The following is a 27,782-nucleotide window of genomic DNA, read 5'->3' on the forward strand; positions in this document are numbered from 1 at the left end:
ATTTAATACTCAACAGTAAAGGTTATGTAGCATGCTTTCCCTTTATTTAATACTCAACAGTAAAGGTTATGTAGCATGCTTTCCCTTTATTTAATACTTGACATGTCATTGTTGCCATGTGTTCTCAAAGTGGTGGCCTGAGAAAAGCAATACAGAAAGTTTACCATCACATTTTTATTAGTATTAGGAGTACAGATGTCTTTGTAGTGGTTTATAAAATGTGAAATATTTACAGTAAATCTGATGTGACCGTCTTGTAACTTCTCTGTACATTAACAGAACAACGGCAACATCAAGATGAAAGTCTTTAAGGTCGACTGTACAGAGTGAGCACAACTTTGGAATACACAATATCCACAGAATGAGTCCATGAATCCCCTGGGAAGGATTCCTTAAACCTTGTAAGTTTTATCTGGAATAGGACCAGGTCATCCAGCTTCTTCTGCAGAGCAGTCGATGCCAGCGTAGGTGAACTTCTCATAAAGGGTGGTGTTGACGTAAGTCTACAAGGGACAGGCAGAGGGCTTTAGTGGTGGAGAAAATGAACATAAACGTTGTATTCATGTCGTGTGTGTGTGTGTTACCTTCCTCTCCTCCAGCATCCTGTTAAGGGAGACCAGTATCTGCTGGAACGACGGTCTCTCGTAAGGCTTTTCTCTCCAACACTGTCTCATTAGGTCATACCTGGACACAGCCATGCAACTTCAATCAATATGGATGACACGCGTCTCTCCTACCGGTCTCTCTGAGTCTAGCCTGGACCCCAGACCGTTTCGGCTAAGTGATGGCATTACATTGGTCTGGCTGTTATCACCATTCTACTTACACCTCGTCGTCACAGTTGAGGGGTTTCTCCAGCCGGTAGCTCTGAGGGAGTTTCTCGTACAGCTCGGCACACGTCATCCCACAGTACGGGGTTCCTCCTGAGGTGCAGATGAATACACACGTCACCACTGTACATCATTTATCAGATATCCTTTATTCTGACGGGGTTCATACAAACCTAGGCTGACGATCTCCCAGAGTAGTACACCATATGACCATCTGAAGAGAATAAGATGCAAAGGAATGCGGTTATAGTGTGATACCAGCGTTAGCGTTTTTCTTTACCAATTCACATAATGTAGACCTGAACTGCCCTGGCAAAAAGAAAGTGGATAAGTAAAGAAAAACAGGCATCGTGAAAATGTCACAGTGGAGTTAGTCAATGTTGTCTATTTATTTAGGACCAGGAGCGCCAGCATTGTACATGAAAGGGCAGTTGTGTGGTTCTGTTGTGTTGGTGGGGCATGATGGCTGGACTTTGCCTCTGACCTATGAACTCATCGAAAGTAGCACAGCTTTATGTACTGTCTGTTTCACAATTCAGTCTCAGCCCAGTAAATGTTATGTAGCATGCTTTCCCTATATATAACTTGGTTGTGGGTTCAAATCCAGATTGTGAAGAAAGTATTTCTGAAGTAGTGTGGAACTTTTGTGGTTAAATGGACCGTGGAAGGGGGTGTTGGAGTGTTGCTGGTGGTTTGGTGCCAATGTTGGTCTTTGCACATACTGGTAGTGGGTTCAGTGTGTGTGTGTGTGCGCGCATGTGCTCTCGTGGGGAATATTTTCCCCATTTGTGCCTGATATTTGACCAAATCAACTTGATGATTTCTGGATGGGTCTGGTGGTTACTGCTTCAGACTTTCAGGGCATAACAATACTAAACCTAGTTTATAACACTGGTTTTCTCTGTTGACTAATACCATAACCATGAGTACCTGTACTAATCAGTAATAATAATCAATAATACTACCAATGTTACCACCTGTAATACTAATCACCAAGCCAAACTACTAGTTACAAGGAGCGGCACTACAGTATTTGTGTTTAAAATGTGTGGTACTACAGTTTTACTAAAGCTTCTGGTATTGACATTAAAAGCGGGTTGACGGCTATAATAGGACCTGTACTCACACATCACTGTTGGTGGCGTTATAATAGGACCTGTACTCACACATCACTGTTGGTGGCGTTATAATAGGACCTGTACTCACACATCACTGTTGGTGGCGTTATAATAGGACCTGTACTCACACATCGCTGTTGGTGGCGTTATAATAGGACCTGTACTCACACATCGCTGTTGGTGGCGTTATAATAGGACCTGTACTCACACATCGCTGTTGGTGGCGTTATAATAGGACCTGTACTCACACATCGCTGTTGGTGGCGTTATAATAGGACCTGTACTCACACATCGCTGTTGGTGGCGTTATAATAGGACCTGTACTCACACATCGCTGTTGGTGGCGTTATAATAGGACCTGTACTCACACATCACTGTTGGTGGCGTTATAATAGGACCTGTACTCACACATCACTGTTGGTGGCGTTATAATAGGACCTGTACTCACACATCACTGTTGGTGGTGTAAACACTGTAATTCAGTGACTCGATGGCCATCCATCTGACAGGTAACCGGCCCTGTGAAACACCGTAAAGATTAATAACATTTAAATCCCAAAGCAAATACTCAAGGGCTGTTAGTGGGCGGTCATTGTGTGACTCTCTGCCTTGGTGATGACTGTCTTCTGTTCTTGATCAGGATTGTGTGAAAATCTTACCATGGTCTTCTTCACATACACCTCCTGTCCTCTGGACAGACCGAAGTCTGCTATCTTGGCCACAAAGTTCTCTCCCACCAAGATGTTTCTAGCTGCTAGATCTCTGTGAATGAACTAGAAATTACAATTGCTTTGATCAGATAAATGTACCAGGCCCTGACCAGAGTGTGAAGGGTTGACAGGCTGACTGTTTAAGAGCTTAACATACACAAGACATACACTCTTGCCTGGTGCCAGATATATTTTGTGCTGTAACACTGACCTGTTTCTGGGCCAAGTAGTCCATACCACGGGCCACGTCGGCCGCGAAGTGCAGCAGCTGTTGAGAGGTGAGTGTGGACGCAGTACTGTTGGCGATGGCAAAGGCTGGGTCTGTCTCCAGCACTCTGCTCTTCCGGAGGAAGTCCAGCAGGTTACCGTGAGGGGCAAACTCTATGGCCAGGTACAGGTAACCTGTAGACACCGCAGAGACAATGATACAACTTATTAACGAGACCAGCTTCCATATTCCGGTACGTCTGCGGGCCTGTAGCCTGGGCTGTCCCTTGTCACCTCGATGTTCGCAGGCTCCCAGCAGGTTGATGATGTTGGGGTGGTGGCCCAGTTTACACAGCACCTCCAGCTCCCCTGCAAAGTCCCGATGGTCGTCTTTGGAGGCGTACTCTGTAGGACACAGATCAAAGTCACTGACTGTGCCTTGAAGAGGTTCACCAAGGTTGCAGTGTGTGAATGACACCGCTTGACGTGTCCAGTGGGTCAGCCCCCCTCCTCGCCTTTCATTCGTTTGATTGCGGCGTCCATCCTCAGCCCGTCTTTCTTAATGCGAGCTTTGAGCACCTGGCCGAAGTTCCCCTCTCCGATGACGTCCTGGAACTTGATGTCGCTCCACTCCAGTGCAGGGTAAGACACAGGCTGCTCTGGGTTCTTGTGTTTCTTGTTCGGCAGGTTAAGAGAACCGGAGCTGAACTGGACCACCGGCTCTTCTCTCTTTAGGAAAGAGCAAAAATTTAATAATTGTTGCTCTAGACTTGCATAGCTCTGTAAGGCCTTACCACTGTTCTGGAAGGCCCGGACCATGCATTTCTGGAAGGCCTTACCACTATGTTCTGGAAGGCCCGGACCATGCGTCTCTGGAAGGTTGCCCTCTTCAGCTGCAGGACAATACAGAAGGCTAGTAGGATGGTGATGCAGGTCATGCCAGCTGAACCCAGGATGGCAAAGAACAGCATGTTGTCCTTACTGCCAAACCCAGCCTGAGCTGGGAGGACAGGAGAAGAGATGGGATGGGAGGAGATGGCAGGAGAAGAGGGAGGGTAAGGACAATGTTTTAAACTACTTGGCTTGACACATTATGGTGGTTAAGCCTGACAAAGAACTTCAGGGGGAAACGGTGCAGAAGAATCCATTAGTTCATTAGCCAGAAAACCCCATGTGTTGGTGGGGGCGGCATGGGCTGCCTGTAGTAAAGTGGGGAAGACTGCTACTTCTAGTAGTTTCGGGTTGTAGTCGTTGAACCAGACTCAGAACCAGACTCCCATGTGCTCACCAGCTGCCTCATTCGGCTTAGTGGGGAAATGTGAACCGTGCTGTGATACTGGAAGGTTTTGTGAGCTTGCAACACAAGGGTTGTGTGTTCTATTACCACTGCAGTGTCAGAACACATGAAATGCTTGGATGAGGGTATCTGTTGAATGTAAATGTAGGGTTGACTGGTAAATTCAAGAGGTTGGATATTGAGGGTTTTCTTGCGTAGTTTACTGGGGCAACAGTTGTAGTTAAAATCAGTGGTGTGATTTATAGTGGGTATGTAACTGACAGGAGTATTCCTGTGATGCATCATGGGTAACTAACTTACGGGCACTCTCCTGAGATGGTGTGGTCCGGAGCAGAACCTGAGGTTTCCCCAGACTCTCTCCCATGTTGTTCTGTGACCACATCTCCACCAGGTAGGGCGTGTCAGGTTTGAGGCCGCGCAGCTGGAAATGCATCTGATTGGCTTCCTGACCATGCCACTCCCCTTGCTGTTGAACGTTGATCTCTGCCAGTTGGCTGTAGTCAGCCAGGGTGTTCTCTTGAAAACGCAGCATCACCTGGGGATCAAAATGGAAAAAACTGTTTTTTGCTGAAGTTACTAGAAAATAGGCCTTTAGGTTTTGTTAAATCCTCCAATACCTTTTTCAAAAAATTGAAGGATGTATCTGAATAGAGAATTTATTAATTTTAATGATCATCTAAATTCAATCAAACCGCAATCACTGACCTTTGAGATGGAGTGTCCCTCAGCAAGTGACCAAGTAATGATGGCAGAGGTGTCCGTGATGTTGCAGCTCTGGATGTTGGACGGTTCCGGGGGTAATTCTGGTGGAAAGAGAACAACACGCAACAGGTGTTAAAGAGGGAACTGTGGATAGAAGCAAGATTTTACCAAAATGTAGGAAATTAGAATTATAGTGTTCTGTATAGTTGGATATAAAGTCATACATTTGTTTTACATTCTAATGGTTCTTGTTTTATTTCATTATATCAATACAATATTAAACATCTGGTTGCAAGATATCTTTCAGTGATCCTCAGTTATAGACCATTATAACTATTGATGACCATTCAAGGCTTCATTACCGTTCTTCTAGCAGCCGGATATTTAAGCTAGCAGTGCTAACTCAGATTCTATTTTTCAAAATAAAAGCCATCATTGAAATATATAAGGTAATATAGTTAACAATCTAGTCTGTAGATTTTATGTTTACTGTCCATTTCAATGTTATTCTTGTCTGTTCTTTTTTTACAGACTAGATTCTTAACTATATTACCGTATATATTTCAATGACGGCTTTTATTGTGATAAAGAAAATCTGAGTGCTGCCAGCATAATATCCTGCTGCTAAAATAAGGCTAATGAAGACTTGTTTGGCCATCACTAATCCTCACAGCTATAATAGAATGTTCTTCCAGGTCTCACCGTTGCTGAATGTCCACGCGAAAACAGTCTGGCTGTGTTGTCCCACTGACAGTGTCATCATCCTCACCCTGCACTCATACCTGTGTCTGGGCTTCAGCTCTGTCAGAAAACAGTTAACACACCTTACTCTCATCACCAAACATCTTTCAATACACGCCTTACTTTCTCATCAGCAAACACCTTTTTTTGGTGTTTTTTTGTTTTGGTGATGATATAAGTTGTGTATAGTAAAATGTTTGGTGATGAGAGAGTACGGTGTGTTTGGTGATGACATACTAAGGAATGTATAGTAAGGAGAGTTTGTTAATGACAGTAAGGTGTGTATAGTAAGGTTTGCCTCATTAAACAGACCTTACTATACACACCATACTATGTCAACACCAAACATCTTAATATAGACACCTTACTGTCATCAAATATCCTTGTTATACACACACATCTTACTCTAATCACCAAACATATCTTATTATACATGGACAACATAATGTCAACACCAAACTTCCCTAACGCATCACCAAATTCTTCTTACTAGTCATCACCACACACTTTGCTATAGACAGCTTACTGTCATCACAAACTCTCCTCGCTATACACATACCTTACTATGTCATCACCAAACTCAAACACATCATACATACACAACATACTATGTTATCACCAAACTCCCCTTGCTATACACACACACACTTTACTGTCATTACCAAACTCCCTTTACTATATACACCTTACAATGTCATCACCAAACACAAACTCCCCTGTACACGCCTTACTCTCGTCACTAAACATCTTACAATCAACTCCAAACACACCTTACTATAGACAACTTGCTGTCATCACCAAACTCTCCTTACTATACACACCTTACACTCTCATCACCAAAAATCTTACTATACTCTGTCAACACCAAACTCCTGTTACTATACATACCTTACTGTAAACACCAAACTCCCTTTACTATATACACCTTACAATGGCATCACCAAACCCAAACCCTGTACACGCCTTACTCTCATCACCAAACTCCACTTGTCATCACTGAATACACCTTACTGTTATCACCAAACTCCCCTTGCTATACACAACTTAGTCATCACCAAACTCCCCTTACTATACACCTTACTCATCACAAAACACATCTTACTATACGTACACAACATACTATGTCAACACCAAACTCTCCTTACTATGTCATCACCAAACTCCCCATACTGTACACGCCTCAGTTATCATCAAACACCCCTTACTATATACACCTCACTCTCTCATCACCAAACATATCTTAGTATACATACACAACATACTGTCTTCACCAAACACCCCTTACTATACACAGCTTACAATGTCATCACCAATCCCCGCCCCCCCCACACGCCTCACTGTGTCATCATCAAACTCCCCTTAATATACACACCTTACACTCTCATCACCAAACATCTTACTATACACACCTTGCGGTCATCACCAAACTCCCCTTACATGCCTTACTATATAATCTTGCTATATCACCAAACACACCTTATTTTAAACACCTTATCACAAAACATTTTTCTATACAGAAATTACTACGTCATCACCACAGACCTTGATATATAGCACATTACTGTCAACACCAAAATCCCTTTACTATGTCATCACCGAATACACCTTACTATACACGCTTCACTGTCAGCACCAAACATCTTACCATACACACCTTACTGTCATTACCAAACTGCCCTTATGATACACGCCTTACTTTGGTGATGACAAACATCTAACTATACTCACCTTATTGTCATCACCAAACTCCCCTTACTGTACCCACATTACACATCACAAAACAAATGTTACTATACATACCTTACGGTCAACACCCAAATCCCTTTACTATATACACCTTACAATGTCATCACCAAACTCCCCTGTACACGCCTTACTCTCATCACCAAACATCTTACAATCATCTCCAAACACACCTTACTATAGACAACTTGTTGTTATCACCAAACTCTCCTTACTATACACACCTTACACTCTCATCACCAAAAACCTTACTATACACTGTCAACACCAAAATCCTGTTACTATACATACCTTACTGTAAACACCAAACTCCCTTTACTATATACACCTTACAATGGCATCACCAAACACAAACCCTGTACACGCCTTACTCTCATCACCAAACTCCACTTGTCATCACCGAATACACCTTACTGTTATCACAACAAACTCCCCTAGCTATACACAACTTAGTCATCCCCAAACACACCTTACTATACACACACACACACTTTACTGTCATTACCAAACTTCCTTTACCATATACACCTTACAATAGCATCACCAAACACATTATACATAGACAACATACTGTCAACACCAAACTCCCCTAACGCATCACCAAATTTTCCTTACTATACACACCTTACTGTCATCACCAAACTCCCCTTACAATACATTCCTTAGTATGTCATCACCAAACACATTTCACTATACACAATATACTACATCATCACCAAACTCCCCTTACATGCCTTACTATGTCATCACACACTTTGCTATAGAGAGCTTACTGTCATCACAAACTCTCCTCGCTATACACATACCTTACTATGTCAACACCAAACTTCTTACTATACACAACTGGCAGTCATTACCAAACTCAAACACATCATACATACACAACATACTATGTCATCACCAAATACACCTTACTATACATACCTTACTGTCATCACCAAATACACCTTACTATACATACCTTACTGTCATCACAAATTCCTCTTACTATGCATGCCTTACGCTCTCAGATTTATCTATACACAACTTAATTTATTAACACCAAACACATCTTAGTATACATACACAACATACTATGTCATCATCACACACTTTACTATGCCATCACTAAACATCTTACGATACACAACTTGTCATCACCAAACTCCCCTTACTATACATGCCTTACTCTCATCACCAAACACACCTCATTGTAGCCACTTTACTTTCTCTTGCCATGTCATCACCATACTCCGCTTACAACATTCCTTAGTATGTCATCACCAAACACATTTTACTATATAGAACATAGGTCAGCACCAAACACACTGTACTGTCAACACCAAACTCCCTTTACTGTATACACCTTACTCTCTCATCACCAAACATATCTTAGTATACATACACAACATACTGTCATCACCAAACACAGCTTATGTCATCACCAATCCCCCCCACTGTACACGCCTCACTGTCATCATCAAACTCCCCTTAATATACACACCTTACTCTCTCATCAACTAACATCTTACCATACACACCTTGCAGTCATCACCAAACTCCCCTTACATGCCTTACTATATAATCTTGCTACATCACCAAACGCACCTTATTTTAGACACCTTATCACAAAACATTTTACTATACAGAAATTACTACGTCATCACCACAGACCTTGATATAGGCACATTACTGTCAACACCAAAATCCCTTTACTATGTCATCACCGAATACACCTTACTATACACGCTTCACTGTCAGCACCAAACATCTTACCATACACACCTTACTGTCATTACCAAACTGCCCTTATGATACACGCCTTACTTTGGTGATGACAAACATCTAACTATACTCACCGTACTGTCATCACCAAACTCCCCTAACTGTACCCACCTTACACATCACAAAACAAATGTTACTATACATACCTTACGGTCAACACCAAACTCCCTTTACTATATACACCTTACAATGTCATCACCAAAACACAAACTCCCCTGTACACGCCTTACTCTCATCACCAAACTCCCCTTACTATACACAACTTAGTTATCACCAAACACACCTTACTATACACACACTTTACTGTCATTAACAAACTCCCTTTACTATATACACCGTACAGTAGCATCACCAAACTCCACTTGTCATCACCGAATACACCTTACTGTTATCACCAAACTCCCCTTGCTATACATACACACTTTACTGTCATCACCAAACTCTCCTTACTATACACACCTTACACTCTCATCACCAAAAACCTTACTATACACTGTCAACACCAAACTCCTGTTACTATACATACCTTACTATAAACACCAAACTCCCTTTACTATATACACCTTACAATGGCATCACCAAACACAAACACTGTACACGCCTTACTCTCATCACCAAACTCCACTTGTCATCACCGAATACACCTTACTGTTATCACCAAACTCCCCTTGCTATACACAACTTAGTCATCACCAAACACACCTTACTATACACACACACGCCTTACTCTCATCACCAAACTCCACTTGTCATCACCGAATACACCTTACTGTCATCACCAAACTCCCCTTACTGTACCCACTTTACACATCACCAAATACTTCTTACTACACACACGCACACTACTGTCATCACCAAACTTTCAACCAAATGTTGTCACCGGTCTCCGTACTATACACAGTAAAGTAAACAGTAGTTCAGTTCTTTGTTAACTTCAACCAAATACTGAACAACAACATGATACAATACGAAAGCGAGTTTTCTGATAATATCAGTTTGAATTGGTGGCTTTCTACCCACCTGTCAGACTTAAGCCAGAGGAGTTGGAGGGGAGCTGATACGTCTTCACATTTCCTGGGTCAGAGCTCTGAACACACTCCACCTGGTAACACAATAACACGTCTGAATCATGTCTATTGGTAACAGGACTTGGCGCTGACATTCTCTAATTTGACAGAAAAAGGCAACTCCATTTCTCTGAGGCCAGAGGGGTGACATTCCCTAGCAGACACAGCTGATTAAAGTAAATCCAGTCAGGTTGGCAGCTGGAGTCAGGTTAGTGGGCTGGGCTGTGACACCAATGGGCCCACTGGGAACCAGATTTTCCCATTCCTGTCTTCCATTAAACTGAATACACAGATCGATCCAAGACTGAAGGACCTACAAACATACTGTACAGACATCGCATGTGATTTTATCTAAAGCAAAACAAAAAGCTTAGTACGTTTTGTGATGCAAACTGGGGTTTATACTCTGGCCTTTCCTCCATCCAACCAACTGAGCCACATAACCCCATACCTGGTAGGTCAGGTCCTCCTTGGGGGACTCCGGACTCATGACTCTGTCCCAGGACAGGTCCAGAGAGGTCTGTGAGACCGGGACCAGCCTAACCCCTGAAGGGAGTGGGAGATCTACAGAAGGGCAGTGTGGAAAGATGTGTTTTTACCATAGGTCTGGAATGACAGTTCATTAGAAATCCTACCAAGATATTGTAATTATATTTTGATGGTTCCTACCAAGCATCTGTGTGGAGAAGCTGGTCTCTGGTCCTGGAAACCCCACCCCTCCAGCACCGTCACGACTCAGCAGGACAGAGGCTGTGTACTGGGTCATTGGAGACAGGTTCTCTAGCTTCACTACAGGGCCAGACACTGAGGAGAGAGGAAGGAGGGGAGGGAGAGAGGGGGAGGGGAGGGAGAGAGGGGGGGGGGGGAGGGGAGGGAGAGAGGGGGGGGGAGAGGGGAGGGAGAGAGTGGGGGGGAGGGGAGGGAGAGAGGGGGGGGGGAGGGGAGGGAGAGAGGAATGGGGGAAGGAGAGGGAAGGAGGAATGGGGGAGGGAGGAGGATCATTCATTAATTATGTGTCTTGATGACTGTACGTTTAGCACATCATCAATATCATTTGAGATTAGGGAGGTAAAGATCAGGTCCCACACTGTCAATTTCATTGATTATCATCTAAACAGCTAAAATGGTTCAAGATCACCAGTAACAATAAACGTGCTGGGCACCTGTAGTCACGCTGTGGCGTGTGGAACAGAGAGCGGAGGACAGACCTGGCAAAGGCAGGTAAGAATTAGTCTTTACCAACCTTCAACCGCCTCCCACATGGATCTGTTGACCTGCTTGTAAATGACCTTGATAGAGGTCACCGGTCCATCTCCTGTATATGGTTTATTTTTGACCAACAGGAGGACGTGGTACGGCCCACTATCGTTCAACATGGGGGGGTACAGTGGCATTGGAGGGACTGAGAGAGAGGGGAGGGGCCAAAACAACTGTTAATCAACGAAGACATTTGATGAAAGAAAAGATGATGAAGACAGCTTCTGTTTCCTACCTTTGACAGTGACCAGGAATTCCCTCTCTGTCTGCCCTGCTGTAGTATTCACCTGGCAGACCCACCTGCCTGCGTCTCTCTCAGTGATCCTGTCCACCTTAAACTGAGAGATGGTCTGGTTGCTCACTGTGTCTGTGTCAAATGCCTGTGGAATAATTACATGGAGCGTTTGGTTAAATTCTCTAGGTTTTCTGTGATCACCATTTGATCTGAAGAAATGCATTAGGACCTGATCAGCCGTGTTGATCTGTCTAAAACATGTAGCCTCATCTTAAAGAAACACACCTACATCCACACGCCAGCCTCATCACATAACACCAAGGAGATCTGGCAAGACCACACGGATTTGTGAGCACATTAATTAGCACTTACGTATATCTTGGTTTTATCTGGTTTTAGTAAGACGATGTCTCCATGTAGAGGAGCTGGCTGACCAGTGGCACTGCAGTTTACCAGGTAGTGGATCCCTGAGTTCAACTCTGTGTCTGTCAGTTGGCTGACCACAACAGGCGCCCTGTCTGAAGACGACGACAACAACAACAACTAAACAACAACAACAAACTCAACAGGAGTGTTGTCAGATCCACAGGGTGGATACCAGCAGGACAACTTGCACCCACGCTGAGAATGTTGTACCTTCTCTTTCACAGCGAGCCCCGTGTCTTCCTGGACACACGCAGCCACGGAAGCGGTCACACCTTCCTGTGTCGTCACACTGACACCGTAGCTTACAGCCAGCGCCGTAGTATCCAGGGGGGCAGGCTGGGGGGAGAGGGGGTGCACAACCATTGACCGAACAGATACGATACAAACCAACAGGGACAGACAACTAGTCATTATTGACTAAAGTTATTTGCAACACAGCAGTTTGATCAAAACCACGACTAAGAAACTCGGATAACTTTCTGGTGGTTTCTTTGTGTTTTACTATTGAATGTAATATAATCAGTGGGACGTGTTTTTGTCTCTAAATGTGTTTGATGTTTTCTGTGGATGCAGGATGTGGCTACTAAATGTGCAATAGTTAATTATCCATATAAACTAAGGTGAACTCACGTTCGCTGCAATTGAAGCCTCTCCATCCAGTTCCACAGGAACAGCCATAAGGGTCTCTCTGACAGAACACCATAGATCTGCAATTTCCATCTCTACACCACACCTTACAGCTCCTCCCAAACCTACCCTGACCACACACTGGAAAACACAGGCCTTTAATTACCACACACTGGAAAACACAGGTCAATAATGACCACACACTGGAAAACACAGGTCTTTAATGACCACACACTGGAAAACACAGGTCAATAATGACCACACACTGGAAAACACAGGTCTTTAATGACCACACACTGGAAAACACAGGTCAATAATGACCACACACTGGAAAACACAGGTCTTTAATTACCACACACTGGAAAACACAGGTCAATAATGACCACACACTGGAAAACACAGGTCTTTAATTACCACACACTGGAAAACAGTCTGCATACTGGCTACATACTGTATGCAGAAACAAAGAAATAAAACATTAAAAGACCTCAGCTGAAATATATAGAAAGTCACTTTACACTGCTTCCACTTGAAAGGGGTTTGACTCAGTTCCCTGTCTCTCCCCGCGACACTACATACACAGTCATGTTCAACAAATAACACTAAATCCATAGATAGGAAATGTCATTTGCTTAGCATGGCTGCTCTTAATTATCATGCACTGACCTCTGACCACACAGTGCAACAAACAAGCATTTGAAAACAGGCCACTCATGCATTAAAAGTCCCCTGCCTACATTCCTTGGACATTTGGAAGTATTCCAATGTTTGAGATTAGAGCCCACAGCCCAAATACTCAGCCAAAAAACATTTAGTAGACAATAAAACACATTCATCAGCAGGGCTACTTCAATTAATCTAAAAATAAATTTCCCTTAGGGAAATTAGACATTTTTAAATGCATAACTTTGTCATAAATCTCTGTAATAATGAGTGAATAGAAAACTAGGAAACACCCCAAATATCATTTTTCCCAGTGTAACCTGATTCCATCTTAGTGGCAAAAAATGCCTAAAAACTATTTGCAATACAACCTTGTTTCAACAAAATGTGGGACGCTGCGTAAAATGCAAACGGAATGCAATGATGTGTGAATCATTTATCCCTATATTTAATAGAAATTAGTACCAAGACAACATATCAAATGATCAAACTGAGAAATGTTATTGTTTTTGGAAAAATACATTCCCGTTTTGGATTTGATGCCAGTTGATGACAACTTTTTTTTCCCTAAAAAGTTGTGACTGAGCATATTAACCACCTCTTCTTTTAACAACACTCTGTAAGCGCTTGGGAACTGAGGACACCATTTGCTTTAGTTTTTAAAGTGAAATGCATTCCTATTCTTACTTGATATAGGATTTCAACAGTTCTCCTTTGTTGTATTTTTCGTTTCATTTGTCGTATTCTTCGTGCAAAATGTTTTCAGTGGGTGACAGGTCTGGACTGCAGGCAGTTTAGCACCCAGACTCTTACTACGGAGCCATGCTGTTGTAATACGTGCAGAATGTGGTTTGGCATTGTCTTGCTGAAATAAGAAAGGCCATCCTGAAAAAGACATTGTTTGGATGGCAGAATATGTTTCTCCAAAACCTGTATATATTGTTCAGCATTAATGATGCCTTCACAGATGTGCATGTCACCCATGCCATGTTCACTAATGCACCCCCATACTATCATGGATGCTGGATTTTGAACTGTGTGATAAGAAGCCGGATTGTCCCTCTCCTCTTAAGTCTGGAGTATGCTGCGTCCATGACTCCCAAAAATAATTTCAAAATGTGATTTTCTCAGTTTTTCACTTTGCCTAAGTCCATCTTAAATGAGCTCAGGCCCAGAAAAGGCGCTGGCGTTTCTGGATCTTGTTTATATATGGTTTCTTTGCATGGTAGAGTTAACTTGCATTTGTGGATGCAGCAACATACTGTGTTCACAGACAAAGGTTTTTGGAAGGGTTCCTGAGCCCATGCAGTGATGTCCACTACAGAAGTCTGTCTGTTCTTAATGCATTGCCGCCTGAAAGATCATGGCCATCCAATATTGGTTTTCGGCCTTGTCCCTTGCATACAGAAATGTCTCTGGATTCTCTGAATCTTGATATATATCTTGATATATAATGATATTATGTACTGTAGATGATGAGATCCCAAAACTCTTTGCAACTGTACGTTGAGAAATGTTACTCTTGAATTGTGGCACAGCCTTTCACAGAGTGGTGAACCCCTTCCCATCCTCACTTCAGACAGACCCATTCACTCTGGAATGATCTTTTAATACCCAATCATTTTAATGACCTGTTGCCAATTGACCTAATTAATTGTGTGATATTCCACCAGGTTTAGTTTTTTAGCATTACACAACCTTTCCATTTTTTTTCGAGGAACAATAACATTTCTCAGTTTCAACATTTTTTATGTTTTGTCTTTGTACCATTCTCTATTGAATATAGGGTTCACATGATTTTTTTACATTTTACGCAGCATCCAAACTGTTTTGGAAACTGAGTTGAATATTAATATCCTGATTAAGCAGATCTGCTGTTTTACCTGTTTCACAGCTGTGCCCCTTGAAGCCAGGTGGACAGATACACTCTCCTGTCTCGTCATGACAGATCCCTCCGTTAGAGCACTGAGGACATCTATGTTCACAGCCAGGACCCCACAGTCCAGACTTACACTCTAGGATCCAAACAAACACCAACTCCATAAAAAGCAATTCTCTGGGTCGATCATTACTCTGAACTGTCAATTTGATATCCCATTATGAAACATTGATTTGTACAAAATAAAAATCAATCTATATGGTATGTGTTCCACCAGCTGTAGAGTGGATTCTAAATGGATAATTTGACATCCAGTCTATTTGAAATGGGGTGATTAACCTCCGGAACATATCAACATTTCACACAAAACTGGTATTGGGCCGTGTAATACATGGACATGTGATGGAAGGGTGTAATACATGGACATGTGATGGAAGGGTGTAATACATGGACATGTGATGGAAGGGTGTAATACATGGACATGTGATGGAAGGGTGTAATACATGGACATGTGATGGAAGGGTGTAATACATGGACATGTGATGGAAGGCTGTAATACATGGACATGTGATGGAAGGCTGTAATACATGGACATGTGATGGAAGGCTGTAATACATGGATATGTGATGGAAGGGTGTAATACATTGATGGAAGGGTGTAATACATTGACATGTGATGAAAGGGTGTAATACATGGACATGTGATGGAAGGGTGTAATACATGGACATGTGATGGAAGGGTGTAATACATGGACATGTGATGGAAGGGTGTAATACATGGACATGTGATGGAAGGGTGTAATACATGGACATGTGATGGAAGGGTGTAATACATGGACATGTGATGGAAGGCTGTAATACATGGACATGTGATGGAAGGGTGTAATACATGGATATGTGATGGAAGGGTGTAATACATTGATGGAAGGGTGTAATACATTGACATGTGATGGAAGGGTGTAATACATGGACATGTGATGGAAGGCTGTAATACATGGACATGTGATGGAAGGCTGTAATACATGGACATGTGATGGAAGGGTGTAATACATGGACATGTGATGGAAGGGTGTAATACATGGACATGTGATGGAAGAGTGTAATACATGGACATGTGATGGAAGGGTGTAATACATGGACATGTGATGGAAGGGTGTAATACATTGACATGTGATGGGTGTAATACATTGACATGTGATGGGTGTAATACAGGGTGGCTTAGTGGTGCAGGAATATTCAACAGTACTAACTTCGTACAATGAGGCGGAGGATGGCTGACGTGGACTTGGCTCTAGCGATGTAGTAGACAGTGTAGAGGCCGGCATCGGTCAACGTCACCCCCTTGATGGGGTACACCAGGACGTCTGAGACCTCATTCTGAGGCAGAGAGTGGATGAAGGAGCCTGACAGAGACCAGAGGTTGTAATGGTGAGGAGATGATCAGTGACAACATTAGGGGTTAAATATTGGTGACCATGTGCAGAGCCCAGGGTCAAGTGCTGACCCTCCCAGCTTCTAAATGACCTCTTACCCCACTAGAGACCAGGGTTCAATTCCACATTCAAACATATATATTTGCATATGTCTAGTTGACCTGGATGAGGCTGGATTTATCAACACTCTCAGAGTAGCGGTGACATCAAATTAGATTATTATATGTCGAGGAGAAGCATGTTCATTAATATTAACCCATTGAATTAGATTATTATATGTCGAGGAGAAGCATGTTCATTAATATTAACCCATTGAATTAGATTATTATATGTCGAGGAGAAGCATGTTAGTTAATATTAACCCATTGAATTAGATTATTATATGTCGAGGAGAAGCATGTTAGTTAATATTAACCCATTGAATTAGATTATTATATGTCGAGGAGAAGCATGTTAGTTAATATTAACCCATTGAATTAGATTATTATATGTCGAGGAGAAGTATGTTAGTTAATATTACACGGAGAGGCTGATTTAGGATCTGTTGCTCCTTTTAGTTTACATATGAGAATAAAGCTGTTAAACATGCAGCAGAAATAATAAACGATACAGATAGAATGATAAAAACTGTACAGTTTCATGAAGGATTATGTTACAAAAACTAAACGGAAGAAGTAACCACATACTGTCATTCTTATAGATGACTACATCCTCTGTGAAGCATTTCCTACGAGTAAAAGAGATGTTGACGTCTTCTCCTATACTGACTGTGATGGTCAAGGTCTCTGGCAGGAATGCAGCTAGCAGAGGAACAAAAACAGAATGATGTCATTTAATCAAACTTGCAATGCAGTATTTACTCAGTAGCTCTTTTTCCCATGGTCAAATTACCTAGCGTACTGTATAAAACCTACAACTACTACTAGACTGGTCTTGGTACTGTATATAAACCCACAACTACTACCAGACTGGTTTTGGTACTATATAAAAACCTACAGATACTACCAGACTGTTCTTGGTACTGTATATAAACCCACAACTACTACCAGACTGGTCTTGGTACTGTATATAAACCCACAACTACCACCAGACTGGTTTTGGTACTATATAAAAACCTACAGATACTACCAGATTGGTCTTGGTACTGTATATAAACCCACAACTACTACCAGACTGGTCTTGGTACTGTATATAAACCCACAACTACTACCAGACTGGTCTTGGTACTGTATATAAACCCACAACTACTACCAGACTGGTCTTGGTACTGTATATAAACCCACAACTACTACCAGACTGGTCTTGGTACTGTATATAAACCCACAACTACTACCAGACTGGTCTTGGTACAACCAGAATGAACCCTCACAGGTTTGCTTTCACTTTCTTAATCAGAAGTCTTAGGTCATGCGATGAACACTGTAAACACTCTGCCTAAACACAAATGTCCAGTGTGAATGAATCCCAGCCTTGGTGGTTATAAAGAAGGGTAACACTATTTTTAGAGTCCCAAAAGTCTGCCTGTAAATGCTCTACAGATTGTATACTGACTATCTACTGACCCTAACCTGTTTCTCTCCCTAACCTTAACACTTACACTTATTCTAAACCTAACCCTAAACCTTATTCTTAACCTAACCCTAAACCTTATTCTAACCCTAAACCTTATTCTAAACCTAACCTTAAACCTTATTCTAAACCTAACCCTAAACCTTATTCTTAACCTAACCCTAAACCTTAACCTAACCCTAAACCTTATTCTAAACCTAACCCTAACCTTAGCAAGCAGTTGTTTATCAACCGATAGTTTGTTTAAAGTAATATTATCAACAAACTATCTATAGAACATCCACAGATGGATATTGGGACTCTCAAAATAGGAAGTATTGGACAACAGTTCAGCAATAGTGGCTTTCTGACAGATTTGAATAACTGTTGTTTAAATCTGTTACATTGCCACATAAATGAGTGTTATTTTAACAGGCTGCAGAAAACAATGGCACTCAGTTGAATAGCGGCACATGTTGGCTGTGACTGAAGCATGACATCGGGTCCATAACGGAAGGCTGCAAGAACACAAACCCTTAGACAGGAAGTCAAATAACATTTTCACAATCCAGCAATCTATCTCTTGGGTTGGCCCAGTTAGGAGAATATTAAGGAGTCTAAATAATAGTTCATCACTACACAATGGATGGTGTCAAACATGGTGATATGGGTGAACTTGTGAAATGCATTCAAATGCTGCAATTCAAGTGCCCACATCCTACCAAATACCAAACTGTTTTATTTTTTACCGATTTGTTCTTAGTTAAGAATAATTTACAGATTCTGTTTCAGTAAGAACACATTATTTTTTACAGTAACAACCTGGAAACAATTAGGATTAACTAACTGTCTTGCTCAGGGACAGAATGACACTTTGTTTTACCTTGCCGGCTCAGGGACTTGATCTAGCAACATTCCAGTTGCTTGTCATATGCTCTAATCACTTGACTACCCACCAACCACTAAAGAGCTGCCTATATAGAACAATAAAACACAGCAACAGGTTAAAGCCCAATGCATAATCACCTTCATTCAGCATCTTATATGTGTATATCTGGCTTGGGTCTCCCTTGCTGGCACGGCAGTAGAATTCCCCAAACATGTCACTGCGCGTCTTCCACTGGAGCTTGGAGGCGTGATGGTAGACTGTGTCAGGGCTGACAGCCTGGTTCTGAGGATAGGGCAGAGGGTAGGACCGGCCCATAACTACACAATGTGTGGGAGAGAAAACAATTCCACAGTAATCACTCCAACATGAATATTGAATTGTAAAACACCAGGTATTCTACAAACAACTGAAAAGTGAGTTGCCTTGCTGATTTTAATTGTGTTGTAAAGTGGTGTCCAGGACCTGGTAGTGGAACAGTGCAGGTAAAATGGTAAATCCTATCATTTCCATGTTGCATTGACCGCAGATGGAATCCATACATAAACAATGATTTCAGAAATCAACACAGAATTTACATTATTAAATAAATGTTTTATGTCTTATAATCATATTTGTTTTAATATAAAAATATACATAATTGTAATACAGACGGAATTTTACTAATAATTATCAACACATTTGGCAAATTCTAAATGTGCCATGGATCTGAAAGAACATCAGGCTCAGCCAGCTGTGCATGCAGTGTGTGTGTGTGTGTGTGTGTGTGTGTGTGTGTGTGTGCGCGCTCCTTGGTGGTTGTGTGGCAGTATGTCACGTGGAATTCCACCTTCTTGTTTGTACATAACATTACGGTAGTGAATAATGTCAAAGCGACATAATCTCGAGGAAGATGTGCCAAAAAACGACGGAACTGCACATTAACGGCCAACAGAGCAATAGCACACAATCGATTGGGTAAGAAAAAACACCTGTAACACCCAAAAAAACAAGGAACATAATGATTCTGCGCCCCTTCAAATGACTATGCCAACAAGTTCCGAAATCACGTTAACAAAACGTACAGTAGCTTCAGTTGAAAAATTTTATGTCATTTATTATGAGTCTACTAGTTGCACTGTATTGTACAAGTACTTTTGTTGTTTGTGTACAAAAAAGAATCACCAAAAAATAAAATGGAAACATTTTGAAAATAATAAAACTGAATTGGCCAAAAAAGAAAACAGATTTTAACAGGGTCGTCCCTCACCCAGAGTGCTGCTGGAAGGGGAACCGTCCTGCCGGGTGGTCCAGTCACTGCTGACACAGTGGAGGGAGGAGTCTGATGATGTCACCATGGGGTCGGGGTTCACCAAGGTCAGGTCGCCCACGTCTAGGGCCTCACCTGGGATAGCAAGACAGACCGGGAGACAGGAAGTCAGACAGACACGCCCGAAAACTAAATCAGAAAAGATTAAGTCCATCCCGTAGAGGACATTAACTTCAGGGTGGAGATGCCAGTGTTGCCAAAATCCCACAACACCCACAAACACCATGACGGACTCATTCAGTCGGCCAATACGCTACATGTACATGTGATCATGAGCACTGCAGCCGACGGCACAAACGCGTCTGAGACCTGGCTAATAAACGCACTTTGTGAATTCAACCCCGAGTCTACACTGCACGCAAGGTTCTCTGTGCTGCAGTGAACTGAAGAGGACAGTCTAACGACTAACCGTAGTTTAATAGCTCTAACGTCATCAACGTTATCAGGTCGTCTAGCAGGGAGAAACCAAGACTCAATCCCACAGACAAGAAGAGAGTCATCACCTAAATTCAGTCACATAGAAGACAAACAACAGGAGACAACAGGAGGCGAGCGGCCACAGCACATCGCCTCACAGAACACAACCTCAGGGCTCAGTGATTTCCCACTGAGCCATTACAGAGAATGGAGTGTGCGGTCTGCTATTGAATGACTTGTTCATGATGTCATAAGAAAACTCTGCGATGCCAGATGTTGCTGCCCTGATACGTAATCTCCAGCATCACATCAATCATCATCAGTTCTGAGGTGCAGCCCAATCAGCTATCGGGACGCCTTGCTCTCCAAGGTTACCCCCTGCCATTTCCCCAGTGGACGGAGTCAAAGGAAGGTTGCAGGGACCATGCCCACCTGAACACAATCCCCACATTGCCACTGAGAGAGTCAATATGTTGGTCCCGAATGTAAATCCGTGGCGGGAATCGTTTGACATGCATTGGAATTGTTCAAAATAATGTCCCCCCCAAACGGACACCCTATTCCCTTTATAGTCCAACTACAATTGACCAGGGCCCATTGGGAGCAGAGTGTAATTTGGGACACAAGTGTGGTCATGATGTTGTAGACCAGAACAATGTCACTGTTGTCTCCTTTCAACTGACCAGTCCACTTCAACCAAATTACACTGACCAGTCCATCCACCCAAATTACACTGACCAGTCCATCCACCCAAATTACACTGACCAGTCCATCGACCCAAATTACACTGACCAGTCCACTTCAACCAAATTACACTGACCAGTCCACTTCAACCAAATTACATTGACCAGTCCATCCACCCAAATTACACTGACCAGTCCATCCACCCAAATTACACTGACCGGTCCACTTTAACCAAATTACATTGACCAGTCCACCCACCCAAATTACACTGACCAGTCCACTTCAACCAAATTACATTGACCAGTCCATCGACCCAAATTACACTGACCAGTCCACTTCAACCAAATTACATTGACCAGTCCATCCACCCAAATTACACTGACCAGTCCACTTCAACCAAATTACACTGACCAGTCCATCCACCCAAATTACACTGACCGGTCCACTTTAACCAAATTATATTGACCAGTCCATCCACCCAAATTACACTGACCAGTCCACTTCAACCAAATTACATTGACCAGTCCATCCACCCAAATTACACTGACCAGTCCACTTCAACCAAATTACACTGACCAGTCGATCCACCCAAATTACACTGACCAGTCTACTTCAACCAAATTACATTGACCAGTCCATCCACCCAAATTACACTGACCAGTCCATCCACCCAAATTACACTGACCAGTCCACTTCAACCAAATTACATTGACCAGTCCATCCACCCAAATTACACTGACCAGTCCACTTCAACCAAATTACACTGACCAGTCCATCCACCCAAATTACACTGACCAGTCCATCCACCCAAATTACACTGACCAGATGGTCTGGTCCCGTCTGGGCCAGAGAAAATTATGGTTACTTCTCTTATCTGACCCTGAGCTATCTGTAATTTACAACTGCTGGAGAACAGACATTTGGTATGAAACAGCAGAGTAGAGAGAGATCCCAGAACCTCTGGTTCAAAGACACCTGGAATCAGCAAGGAATTTGCAGGAAATTCAGAGTCCAACAACCAGGATTTCTGGTAAACATGGGATTTTGCAACATTACACAGAGTTTGAGGGAGAAACAGAAGGAGAGAGAGACAGGCAGAGAGAGACACAGAGAAGGAGAGAGACAGGCAGAGAGAGACACAGAGAAGGAGAGAGAGACAGGCAGAGAGAGACACAGAGAAGGAGAGAGAGACAGGCAGAGAGAGACACCGAGAAGGAGAGAGAGACAGGCAGAGAGAGACACAGAGAAGGAGAGAGAGACAGGCAGAGAAAGACACAGAGAAGGAGAGAGAGACAGGCAGAGAGAGACACCGAGAAGGAGAGAGAGACAGGCAGAGAGAGACACAGAGAAGGAGAGAGAGACAGGCAGAGAAAGACACAGAGAAGGAGAGAGAGACAGGCAGAGAGAGACACAGAGAAGGAGAGACATATGGAAGACATCAGTGGAAGGCTGTACTCTGAGGTCAGTGCTGTGTTACGCAGTAACCATAGAGGCCAACACAAGTCCTCCCTCTCAGGCATAACGACCCCCTGGGCAAACCCCCCCAGGCACACCCCCATGCAGAGAAAGATCTGTGAAGACCCCAACACGCTATGTATCATCTGGCCCATTCTGACACGTCAAGCAAAAAAATGGCCCCACTCCAAAAACCAGCATCAGATTACGCCATCACTTTTCAGTCCCAGCAGCTTTCAAACACATTCAGCCATCACTCATCTGGGCCCTTTTCGTTGGTCTTAAACTGTCCTATGAGCTCTCCAGGTGTGAAACTACATTTTATCTTCTCGTTCCATATCCACAGCCAGATAGAAGTTGCTCACACCACATGGACAATGTTTGATTCAGTTGGAGCTTACTAACAAGAACTGCCTTGCTTGGTGGTGACAGATGTATTTGTTTATTTAACAACCTTCTGGTTACTGGTCAGATGTTCTAACCACAAAGCCACCCTACCATCCCAACTACCCCATAACTCTCTGAAATGGTTTTCCTCAAAAATACTACCACCTTTAATCCAGTTGATTTTAAACATAAAACCTGTGGACGCTGAGATTATACTGAAGGTCATTTTCATATGGTCTAATGAGTATCAGGATATCAGTAGGAGATGTTTGGGGAGTTACTGGTCAGAAGTAGTACACTATCTAGATAATAGGATGCCATTTGGGACTCAATGTTATTAAGACACTGGCGCCTGTCAGTTGTCTGTGTCTGTCTGTTTCTGCTGGTCGGCGTCTGTGTGTTTCTCCCAGCCGGTCTGGTTGTCTGTGTGTGCAGAGAAAGATCCTTGGCATAATATAAATTACTGTACTGAGAAAAGGTACCATTACTCTCTCATGTTCTAACCCAAACACCCACCTACACAAACACACACCCACCCACACACACACACACCCACACACATACACACCCACACATATACACACCCACACACACACACACCCACACATATACACACCCACACACATACACACCCACACATATACACACCCACACACACACACACCCACATACACACCCACACACACCCACACACACCCACCCACACACACACACACCCACACACACACCCACCCACCTACACACACCCACACACACACACCCACCCACCTACACACACCCACACACACACACCCACCCACCTACACACACCCACACACACACCCACACACATACACACCCACACATATACACACCCACACACACACACACCCACACATATACACACCCACACACATACACACCCACACATATACACACCCACACACACACACACCCACACACACACACACACCCACACATATACACACCCACACACATACACACCCACACATATACACACCCACACACACACACACACACCCACATACACACCCACACACACCCACACACACCCACCCACCCACACACACACACACCCACACACACATCCACACCACTTTAACCATATTGGCAGGCAGCCATGAATGGATCCCTCCACCCAGATTGTCCTATAAACTTCCCCCTGCTACAACACACACACACATACACACACACATACACACACACACATACACACCCACACATATACACACCCACACACACACACACCCACACATATACACACCCACACACCCACATACACACACACACCCACACACACACCCACATACACACACACACCCACATACACACCCACACACATACACACCCACATACACACCCACCCACACACACACCCACACACACACCCACACACATACACACCCACCCACCTACACACACCCACACACACACACCCACCCACCTACACACACCCCGACATTCCGCAGCCAGATAAATATTAAAAGTAGAGCACTAAGGGCTAAGGTTTAAAGGGTTATGGTGGAGGGGTGTAGTAAGGGGTTAGGGTGGAGGGGAGGTTTAAAGGGTTAGGGTGGAGGGGTGTGGTAAGGGGTTAGGGTGGAGTGGAGGTTTAAAGGGTTAGGGTGGAGGGGTGTAGTAAGGGGTTAGGGTGGAGGGGTGTAGTAAGGGGTTAGGGTGGAGGGGTGTAGTAAGGGGTTAGGGTGGAGGGGTGTAGTAAGGTGTTAGGGTGGAGGGGTGTGGTAAGGGGTTAGGGTGGAGGGGTGTGGTAAGGGTTTAGGGTGGAGGGGTGTAGTAAGGGGTTAGGGTGGAGGGGTGTGGTAAGGGGGTTAGGGTGGAGGGGTGTAGAAAGGGGTTAGGGTGGAGGGGTGTAGTAAGGGGTTTAGGGTGGAGGGGTGTAGTAAGGGGTTAGGGTGGAGGGGTGTGGTAAGGGGTTAGGGTGGAGGGGTGTAGTAAGGGGTTTAGGGTGGAGGGGTGTGGTAAGGGGTTAGGGTGGAGGGGTGTAGTAAGGGGTTAGGGTGGAGAGGTGTAGTAAGGGGTTTAGGGTGGAGAGGTGTAGTAAGGGGTTAGGGTGGAGGGGTGTAGTAAGGGGTTAGGGTGGAGGGGTGTATTAAGGGGTTAGGGTGGAGGGGTGTAGAAAGGGGTTAGGGTGGAGGGGTGTAGTAAGGGGTTAGGGTGGAGGGGTGTAGTAAGGGGTTAGGGTGGAGGGGTGTAGAAAGGGGTTAGGGTGGAGGGGTATAGTAAGGGGTTAGGGTGGAGGGGTGTGGTAAGGGGTTAGGGTGGAGGGGTGTATTAAGGGGTTAGGGTGGAGGGGTGTGGTAAGGTGGAGGAGGTCACCCAGACCTCTGACTGTCAGACATCTAAAGAGGTTTGATTTGCTCCATATCCCCAGTAAGACGTGTAAAGTGATATTCAGACATGGTTTCTGGACAGGCGGCACAATCCTCCAGTCACTGAGTCACCGCTACCTCTGAGATAAAACCCATGAACCCTCTTAGCAGGGTTAAGGAGCGGCCAATAACGTGACTTTCTAAATAAATAACCTTAATGTTGTAACCCGCGGTGTAGAAAGTAAAACGGTCTGTAACCGTCTGTTGTAACCTCTGTCATCTCTTATCTTGGGACACATCCCATATGGGCTTCTATGCTCTATGTGGAGTTCTCCATAAGGCTCAGGTCAAAAGCGGTGTATTGCTGAGGGAATAGGATGCTGTTTGTGCTGACACAGAGCGAGACAGCAGACAGGGCTGTCAGGGTGATGAACAGCCTGCCTGGTCTGTTATCTCAGAGGATAAAGGGAAAGAGAAGAGGAGACCTCATGGAACCAGAATGCTGCTGGATGATTTGTGTTAAACCCCAGAGGTTCTGGCCTTAGAACGTAAGTCTGTTTGTTGACCAAACAACACATTTAAGAGGAAAGGCTCTGTATAACATAATGAAGTAGTGCGGGTGGCTCTGGTGAAACATGCAGGCTGAAGTGTTATTTGGGCCCTGGGGGATTCTAGGTTGAGGGGTTAGGATGGAAGTCATTCTTAAGGGTGTTCTTGACTGGGTCTGTTATTCATAATATAAGTCTGGATCTGTCTTATTTCAAAACAAAAACATGTTTAGTAACTGTTGACTACATGTAGGCCTAGAGTGACACATTGCTATTATATTTGATTAGGCATCATATTAAATGTACATTTTATATTTAAGACATTTAGCAGAGGCTCTAGTCAAGAGGGCCTTGCAGTGATGAGTTGCACTGGTCCCCTGTGGGATTCAAACCCACAACCCTGACGTTGCACAACTGCCATGCTCCACCGCCAAGCAAACAAACAGGTTCTAAACATTAAAAATAAACACATTATTAAGCTCTATTTGGTCCTAAATTAAGTTGTTTGAAATAATCAGGATGAATGTTTAACATATGGAAGATCAATGGCGCAGAGCTACATGTAAAGTACCTCAGTATGGTTGGCACGGCAACATGCAAGAACCAGCCATGGGTAGGACTTCATGGTCTTACATTTATTATCTATATACGTTTTATTATTACCATCTGTTATTACTGTATTATTACTGTCCATTTCAGATTTTTGTCATATTTTGGATTGACCATGTGCTTTTAAAGCTAAGGATTCACATATAATAATTATATAGCTCAATTAATTTATCGCCAGAGGCTTAAAAGGGACTAATTAAAAGCACTAATGGAGTGTACGGTACCCAAACCCCAATAATATTCAAGAGCAACATCCAACCATTATGGCTTCTACAAGTACTTGCCAATGACAAATGTGATAGTATCTATCTTATTTGATGAAGTCATGTGATGATCAACTTTCCATAGATTCTGTCCCAATATGTTGTGTAACAGTAACAAACACCATTACACCAAGTCAAACTGAGAATGTGCAGATGAAAATAGTGATTAAAGGAGATTCTTACTAAGCTGAGTAATGTGACAGGGCTGTTCTGAGGCGGTCATCAGGGACCAAGACTGCCCACATAATACGCCATGACATCACAGAAATATAACAAGATTGACAACCGAAACATCACCGTCTCTAAGCCCAGGGCCGTTTATAGACCTCATAGTGTCTTCTTGGATAAAGGGTCAATCTCATGTAGTAATTACAGACAGTGTACGTACCTGGAGTGAACCGGTAGATCAGGCATACAGCCAGAGAGGAGTAGAGGTAGCTCATGATATTCCAGCGGTAGGCTGGCAGGGGCTCCAGAGACGGCGTGTCCAGGGGGTACATCCAGAGCGTTAGGCTGGTCCGAGCAGCTCAGATTCCTATTAAAAAGAGACGGACCTAAACCCTGAGGGTGTCAGAGAGACTCATCAAAACACATCTCTTCACAGACAGTCTGGATTTGAAAACTCTCTAAAGTTCTCCAACTCTCCCT

The 27,782-nt window shown here is 43.4% G+C and overlaps 1 protein-coding gene across 1 annotated transcript; it reads right to left on the reverse strand.

The window, feature by feature from the left end:
- Window positions 1-155: 155 nt before the first annotated feature.
- tek (TEK tyrosine kinase, endothelial) lies at window positions 156-27,782 on the reverse strand. Its single transcript, XM_034290140.1, has 27 exons — window positions 27,523-27,782; window positions 20,382-20,516; window positions 19,273-19,452; window positions 17,385-17,498; window positions 16,516-16,668; window positions 15,271-15,402; window positions 12,728-12,865; window positions 12,308-12,433; window positions 12,044-12,189; window positions 11,672-11,816; window positions 11,423-11,581; window positions 10,849-10,983; window positions 10,631-10,743; window positions 10,133-10,214; window positions 5,567-5,665; window positions 4,868-4,965; window positions 4,463-4,697; window positions 3,705-3,865; window positions 3,381-3,594; window positions 3,160-3,270; window positions 2,870-3,060; window positions 2,608-2,721; window positions 2,397-2,467; window positions 1,004-1,044; window positions 827-923; window positions 585-684; window positions 156-503 (listed from the first exon to the last, which is right to left on the reverse strand). Exons 1-27 carry the CDS (start codon window positions 27,632-27,634, stop codon window positions 429-431), a joined length of 3,477 nt encoding a protein of 1,158 aa, XP_034146031.1. The 5' UTR covers window positions 27,635-27,782; the 3' UTR covers window positions 156-428.

The sequence above is a fragment of the Esox lucius genome, chromosome 23 (assembly GCF_011004845.1).
Source record: "Esox lucius isolate fEsoLuc1 chromosome 23, fEsoLuc1.pri, whole genome shotgun sequence".
NCBI lineage: Eukaryota > Metazoa > Chordata > Actinopteri > Esociformes > Esocidae > Esox > Esox lucius.

Coding starts and splice junctions, on each gene's coding strand:
- tek (XM_034290140.1), bottom strand. CDS start 27,634: ATGTACCCCCTGGACACGCCGTCTCTGGAGCCCCTGCCAGCCTACCGC. Junction 4,966..5,566: donor CGCGTGGACATTCAGCAACG/GTGAGACCTGGA, acceptor TCTTTCCACCAG/AATTACCCCCGGAACCGTCC. Junction 4,698..4,867: donor AGGGACACTCCATCTCAAAG/GTCAGTGATTGC, acceptor TTTGATCCCCAG/GTGATGCTGCGTTTTCAAGA.